The sequence below is a fragment of the Quercus suber genome, unplaced genomic scaffold, assembly GCF_002906115.3.
Source record: "Quercus suber isolate HL8 unplaced genomic scaffold, Cork oak 2.0 scaffold_537, whole genome shotgun sequence".
Lineage (NCBI taxonomy): Eukaryota > Viridiplantae > Streptophyta > Magnoliopsida > Fagales > Fagaceae > Quercus > Quercus suber.
Window position 1 is genome coordinate 24287 of NW_027069985.1, and position 7585 is coordinate 31871.

The window sequence follows — 7585 nt, forward strand, 5'->3', positions numbered from 1 at the left end:
AGCCAGTGCATTTCAATTTCATGTGCATCCAATCACAACCTTTAACAAGGTCATTGACAATGAGGTTCCAATGAAGAATCACTTGATTCTTGAATGCATCTGGATTGGATGACTAGAACCAGGTAAAATACAATGTAAAACTACAGAATATGGTTCACCAATATAAGCCAATGGCAGTACACTGGAGCTGCGAAAACTAATGAGTAGTGAAGTAGATAGGATAACCAATTTCATTCTTGGGTCTCTTGACCACAAATCCCAGATTAGTATTTGCAAGTAAAAATTGTGAATCACAAATATATCATTCAAGATGTGAGACATGATTCAAAACAAATACAGCTCAAAACTGGTTAAAAATTATATCATCTTAAAACAAAACCATATCCAATACAGTTGGGAAAAACAAAAAGAGCAACATAAACTAGAACTTGCAAAGTGCCAAGAGTACTAACAAAACAAATATATCATAAGCAAAACAAAATGATGCCCCAATTTCGATTCCAGAATCGCCAAGTGAAACCATCCTAATGTCATGATTGTGTAATGGGAAAAACAGAGCTAAAGCCCTCAGTCACCCTTTTTCCTGAAAGAGCAGCCCTCGGTGAGGCGAGCACGTCCACCAGTCGGCTGGCATAACACAGTCTGGCAGTTACCGCAAACCACCACAGTTTGGGAGTGGCTAAAAACAGTTGTGCTGCAATCCAACAAAACCAACATTGCACAATTTAACAATCAAATCCACACCAAAATAACAAATTCCAAAAAGCTAATTCACATGTTGGAAAAACAGTTCCTAAAAGATTCATAAGAATAAACCAAACATGGGTACGTCACATTTCCGGGAATCTTAGCAGATTCCTAATCAAACCAATACAGGGAATCCTAAATTCCCAGGCATAACATTAATGTAAACAAACTATTAATCAAAAATAGGAAAAATAACAAAACTACTTACATGTTGAAACAGCCTTGGCATTTCACATCCTAAAACAAAAGCAAAAAAAAAGAAAAGAAAAGAAAAAGAGAGACAGAGTCAGAGCCTAAAGTAACTAGTTCAATAAAACTGCCACACATAAATAGAAAAACTATAAGAGTCGGAATTAGTACCATGAAAAATGAGTTGGGCGACTGAACAAGACGCTTAAGCTTGTGCTTCCTTTTCTCGAGCTCCGCCGGAGGGTTCAGCAAATCAATATCGTTCTGAAGAACCTGATCTCCCACAAAATTTTCATGTTTTTAATAACAAAAACAAAAACCCATTTCACTAAAACGAAAATCCAAGCTATTCCTATCATCTAGAACATAATAAAGACAATATCAAAGTAAACAGAGAACAAAGTTTTTGGATCTGAAAATTATAGAAAAGCAAGAAATAAAAACAAATGAAGGTGTTGAAGAAGACGGGTTGAAGTGACTGACCATTTTGGAAGAAGATTTGAGGAGAGAACTCGAGAAACAGTGGAAAGAGCCGTATTCACAGTATTGCTGCTGCGGATATGGCGAGCAAAGAGCAGAGAGAAGAAACCCTAACAAAGGGTTTGATATATATAAAGCCCAAATGGGTTTCTCTCAGCCGTCCGATTAGTCTCCCTTACATCTTGGCCCTTCACCTTCTTTTCGTATTTAAAGTGTTGTCCCACCCAAAACGGCGACGTATCTCTTCTGCCTATCCACCTATAAAGAACCAAACACAACAAAATAAAAAAATTTGAAATCGTGAAATCGATTTTCGACGTTAATATAATTTTGTCTAAATTTGACATATTTTTATTATTATGGTATTAGCGGGTAAATGTTTTTTTTTTTTTTTGAAAGCATTAGCGGGTAATTGTTTTATTTATTTTTAAATTAGGAAAATATTTAAAATGTTAGTGTGAGAATAATCTACTCAGAGATATGAATATGATAATTTCAACACTAATTTAATCTATGAATATGGACATTTCAGATTAGTTCCAAATAAAATAATTTAGTTTAAGACGTATATTTACTTCTTCTTTTTTTTGGAGAAAGTATATTTACTAATTTGTCATGGTTTATGATTAATAGTTGAAGTTGCCAATAATTTTAAACTTAACCCAAACAAATAAATAAATAGACCAAATGACACAAGCTGAAAAGGGCAAAAATATAGTAATTTATTCACCTAGCTCAAGTAAGGCCATTTCATTTCAAGTCTGATAAGAAAAACTCTCCATAAAGCCCTCTCACTAACTCACTTATAATCCCCTTCTCCTTATCACAACCCAAGGACTACAATATCACACAAATAGCATGTAAGACCATACTTCTGATCACATACAACGTTCAATTGTTAGATGCATATTTAAAAATATGGTAAATTGTTGGGCTTTTATATATGTATAATTTTAATTTATATCATATACTGTATAATAATTGCTATTTATAAACATTATCAACTAAACTAACTGAAACTAATACGTGAATTCAAATCCATGTGGTAAAATCAAAGCTTAGAGATTAAGAAAAAAAAAATAGATTTTTTTTTTTTGTTGTCTTTTGTTGTCCAAATGGAGAATAGGAAACCTTGTTAATTTACATTTACATTCTTATCAACCATCATAGTTTTATCAACTACTACCCAAATTAGAATCTCAATTTATGGTATGTTTGGATTAAGGGAGAGGGAGGGAAAGTAAAGCAAAGTAGAATAAATTTGACCTAAAATTAGCTTATTTTCAGCCAACTTTACTCTACTTTCTCTCAATCCAAACGGGACTTTAGAATTTTGCACTTTCGTAAATAACATATCAAAGTCACAATTACAAGTACTTTTTAGCACATAGCATCTTCCCCAATAAATGGAGTCTTACTTCATACAATCAACCAACCACTACAAAATTCCCAATCTTCAATTGGGAAATAATTCTACCAATCAAATACATGATAAACCGAAATAAAATATTCAACACAAAAGTAAGTATTCAATACTTTGTCCTCCATGGTAAAATTCAAATACTTTTTTTATCAACCTGTTAGTAAAATTTATAACCAAAATTACATAACTCCTGGAAAAGAAGGAACAATGCCTAGGAACTCCTGGTGAATGGAAAAGCAGTATATGAGCATGCTGCAGAAAGCTTGGGACACATGAAGTCTAACATACAAAAATAAATCAAATTCTGCAAGACAGTAATTTTGAATGAATCGAGCCACTAAAAAGAATTACAAAATCGGTTTTTTAGTGAATTGTGTCCCGTATATATCTCTATAACACAACAATGTGTGCTAATGCATACGAAGTTCCAGCCAATGACAAATAAATCTCACCCTTCAAGTTCAAGATACCCGATCCTAGCAACATTATTTGTGTTCTAACTCCAGTAATTGTTTGAATATTAACTTAAGAGACCTTATTCTTGTCATCATCATCTTTATAATGGAACAATCCTCACCATTTGTCAACTCTACAGTCAGCGTGTCAAAAGCAATAATCATTGAATGAAGCTGCATACTTCTTCATTCCAGATTCAGACTCTTTTTCATGCTCTCGTAAACCATGTAAGTAATACTTGCGGAAGGAACGACTTTCAGCAGATTCGGGAATATTCCTTTGTAGAACCCCCTCAACCCTTCATGTTGAAAGGTTCTCCTAAATACATCAGCCATCCCCTGATAAGGAGTATCTGCATTAGATTGCTGAGCTTGCATTCTGGAAACCAGTAGCAAAATTAGCTTCATATTAGAGAGACTAAAATAAATAAAAGTTCACTCAAAACTAGATCAACAACCAAGAAAGTGATATAATTATAATTTACCTTGTCCTGACAACCTGCAATGGATAAACGCATGTTGCTCCAAGAGCCCCTGATATTGTCCCACATCCCAATTGCACAACAGGACCTGCTTCAACTGGAAAGCTAACAAAGTTCAATATACAACATAAAGGCAGGTCTGGAACAAAACACACACAATGGAAGCAAGGTTGATGAGAAGAAGATAGCTATTTAAGATATTAGGACCTTACCACCATCCTGAAGAATATACTTCTTGGACAAATCTTTCAAGGTTTCATATGCAGCAAGATCGATTCCAGCATAAGGGACAATCCCAAGAAGGGATGGAACAATGCCCCTATAGAATGCCCGGGGTCCCTCTTGTACCCATATATCCCGTGACAGTTTTCTAAGACTAGGAACTCTTCCACCTTCAAAAGAACATGTTTGTATTCGAGTTTTTACAAGATCCATCGGATAAATAGAAGCCTGTGCCACAGCACCAGCTAAACCACCAGCAAATAGGCGTCCACTAGTGCCAATATCAGCCTTATCTTCTTCCCCTTTAAAATCCGCAACAAAACCTTTCAGTAATTCATACATGTAGAACCTGATGGCACTTTCAGGGGCCACCTTCATGACATTTAGCCCATTGCCTCGAAAGAATCCCAAGAAGCCACCTTCTCTCAGTATCTCCCTTACAGCTGGCATAATGCGAGCCCGTGTTGTTTGTACTTGCAAAACAACCTTTAGACGATCAAGAGGAGCAGTAGCTGTACGGGATGTCGCTCCTGCTACTCCACCAGCAATAAGATATCTACTTGCATGGATATGCTTACTGATGCCCTCTGGGATTACAGTCTGTTCCCCAATATCAACAAGACATACCCTCTCTAAATACTGATAAATGTTCTCAATGGTTGCCTCATGAGGGTAGAGCAGAAGAAAATCTCTCCATTCTTCAAATGTAATAACCCCATTGTTATCCTTATCAACACGCTCAACAAAACGGGCAAGCTCTTCATCATCAATTTCAATCCCTACAAAAGAGAGACTGGTGTGGCTTATAGAATGAAACAACATGCTAAAAGAAATCCTCTAGCCTGACTGCCTGACTTCACTTTGATTTTAAGTGCACATATATAAAAATATATATTAACAGATAAAAAGGATGCTGAAATGATTGTACAAAACAAAATGCAACCCATATGGATTGCAGACCTGTCACTCAAGCTTTAAGCATTTAATGTTAGAAACACGAGGGGAGAGGGGGAGGAGAGGAAGGAAATTTATGCAGTTTTCCAGATTATTTCAGAAGAGAAAAATGAGTTGGAATGGAAGACATAAACATGATGCAACTACTTTGTTCTTAATGAATTCAAATAACTGCACGTGTGCACCTATAAAGAAGGTAATTTGTCAGCCATTTGAATATTTTTCTAGGAAAAAGATTCAATAAATTAAAAAGCAATCCAGCCCTTGTTATTCACCAAGAAAGGATATTATTACTAACATAAAAATATTATAATTCCTTATTACACACCAATAGTTTTTTTTTTTTTTTTTTTTTTTAATAAGTACGGACCAATAGTTCTCTACAGTCTACATGCAGTCATGAAGAGGAGCAGTTTTCTCGTATTCCATGTGCATTTTTCACTTATCAATACATTTGTACAAAACTATTGTTCAAAAGGATATGAATGTGTGTTCAAATTATGGTTTCCAAACAAATTTTACCGCAATTGCCAATGAGCTCTAGCTCAATTAGCACCTCCTCCTCCCCTTATAAGTTCTAGGTGAAAGGTGAGGTCATGGGTTAAAAACCTATTGAGCGTGTGTGTAACTTACCAATCAATAAATAACTGCTTGAAAGTTAAAGAGGTCTTAATGGAGATGGTGGTTATGCAAACTTGAGACTGTAGAACAGACATATAGACATTCTCATAAACTGCCTAAAAAGAAGTAGGTGAACTAAATCTCCATTTGCAATGCCCAATAACCCTTATTAAAATGGTAACATTGTTGTATGCATGAACAAAAATTACTCCACAAATCAGCAGAAGCATAAAAAGACCATTCAGTACAAATAATCGGAGCACGGATTTACCTGCCCTAAGAAGTGCATCCAAGAGCTCTTCGGGCGTAATGCAACCATTATGTTCAACATCAATGGCTTGAAAGATATGGTAAAGCTCGAGCTCCTTATCGTCCATGTACCGCCTAAACTCTTGGTAATCAACACGCCCATCTTTATTGGAGTCACACACGTTTAACAAATCCTTAGCATACTTATACTCGGCGGGTATTTGGAGAGCAGAAAGGCCAGTCTCAATCAGGGTATAGTCCAAATAGCCAGCATTGGTAGTGTCAAAGAAATTAAAGAGACTTCTGATTCTCACATCCCTCTCTTCCTTAGTCTCTCTCAGTGCCAACAACACATGATCCATCGAAACCGGCCCTGGTTTCTTAACAGGATTGCAGCACTCTTTGTTTGGCTTAGTTTCCATTCTACACAACCTAACATAACACACACTTAATCACTCACACACAAACCCCCCAAACAAAAAATGACCCTTTTGATTTTTATGATTCTTAGACCTTTTTAAATGCACTAACACATCAGATACAGACCCAAATGGATTATGGGTCTAATCACAACCTTAGATTCAGCTCACTTTTTTTTTCTTTTTTTCTTTTTTGCAAAGCACTAAAGATTTAAGTAACTATAAATTCTGAAAGCGATCGAATCTGATTATATATATGGTATACGATGAAAAATAAAGAGGGAAAAAAAATTTAAGGTTAGGGGGATTGTGTGAGTGAAATTCAACACGGAAAAGGACTGGAACAAAAAAACAAATGTGAAAAGAAGGAAAAGAATGGGTTTACCGTGGAAACGAAGACGAAGAAGATTCAAGGAAGAAATACCCACGTGTGACTCCACTTTGAATTGGTCATTTTCGCCGGCTATGGAGGAAATCGCCGGCGAGAGAATGAGAATGAGAGCGAGAGAGAGACACACAGAAAGTTAGAGAGAGAGAGACAGAGAGATTTTTTCTATTTTTTTCTTTGTTGCTTTCTTTTTTTGGGTTTTTGGGAAAAATAGTAATAATAATAAAAATGTGATTGCGATCAATCGGACAATGTGAGACAGAAAAGGAAGGGTTGCAGCGGAGGATATATAAATATAATAATATAAATTTTTTTTTTCTTTCTTTCTTACATTTTGATTTTTATTTATTTATATGATTCTCCAAAAAAAAAGATTTTTTTTTTATTTATATAAATATATTTTCCATTTTTGAATTAAATTTGAAATTTGTAGAAATAAATTTGGTACGCATATTCTTATTGATGTCCGTAATAGCGTGAGTTTTGCGGCCACGTTGCCCACCCATTAAGTAAAAGATTCGATTAGACTTCAAATTTTAATTGCGGGTTGACTGGGACTCCAGTACTTTTAGGGTTTAGGCCCTGCGTAACAGCTCAGCCCATTGGAATTCTCTCGCCGACTTCACCTCAACTGGGAAAATTGATATTATCTTTCAAGGTTTCGTACTGTGAAGGTCGTATTTTCAAAAAATCTTCTTGACTGAGGTCTTATACATGATAGTAAGTTCAACTGTAATTCTAACTTATTGTTATCAATCTCAAGTGCCTTTTTATTTACTTTTGGGGTGACGGGGGATCAAGTATTAATTTCAAATATTGCTTAAAACTTTGAGACATCCTTACTTCCTTTTCCTACTTTTAGAAAATGGGTACTTCTTGTCGCCTAGATGGAACAAAATTATATAAGAACAGAGCCCTTAGAACTACTTTTGTGAAAATAAGTTTCTGAGAGCAGC

At 35.4% G+C, this 7585-nt stretch overlaps 2 protein-coding genes across 2 annotated transcripts; both read right to left on the minus strand.

Annotated features, from left to right (window-relative positions):
• Positions 1-323: 323 nt before the first annotated feature.
• LOC111994460 (small ribosomal subunit protein eS27y) lies at positions 324-1548 on the minus strand. Its single transcript, XM_024026376.2, has 4 exons — positions 1420-1548; positions 1108-1209; positions 956-984; positions 324-694 (listed from the first exon to the last, which is right to left on the minus strand). The coding sequence occupies exons 1-4, from the start codon at positions 1420-1422 to the stop codon at positions 568-570; spliced, it is 261 nt and encodes an 86-aa protein (XP_023882144.1). The 5' UTR covers positions 1423-1548; the 3' UTR covers positions 324-567.
• Positions 1549-2938: 1390 nt separating this feature from the next.
• Positions 2939-6885, minus strand: LOC136063504 (calcium-dependent mitochondrial ATP-magnesium/phosphate carrier protein 2-like). Its single transcript, XM_065764007.1, has 5 exons — positions 6627-6885; positions 5845-6485; positions 3989-4777; positions 3780-3873; positions 2939-3673 (listed from the first exon to the last, which is right to left on the minus strand). Exons 2-5 carry the CDS (start codon positions 6242-6244, stop codon positions 3481-3483), a joined length of 1476 nt encoding a protein of 491 aa, XP_065620079.1. The 5' UTR covers positions 6245-6485; positions 6627-6885; the 3' UTR covers positions 2939-3480.
• Positions 6886-7585: the final 700 nt, after the last annotated feature.

Coding starts and splice junctions, on each gene's coding strand:
- LOC111994460 (XM_024026376.2), bottom strand. Junction 985..1,107: donor CGCCCAACTCATTTTTCATG/GTACTAATTCCG, acceptor CTTTTGTTTTAG/GATGTGAAATGCCAAGGCTG. Junction 695..955: donor TGCCAAGGCTGTTTCAACAT/GTAAGTAGTTTT, acceptor GTTGGATTGCAG/CACAACTGTTTTTAGCCACT.
- LOC136063504 (XM_065764007.1), bottom strand. CDS start 6,244: ATGGAAACTAAGCCAAACAAAGAGTGCTGCAATCCTGTTAAGAAACCA. Junction 3,874..3,988: donor GTATATTCTTCAGGATGGTG/GTAAGGTCCTAA, acceptor TTAGCTTTCCAG/TTGAAGCAGGTCCTGTTGTG. Junction 3,674..3,779: donor TTGCAGGTTGTCAGGACAAG/GTAAATTATAAT, acceptor ACTGGTTTCCAG/AATGCAAGCTCAGCAATCTA.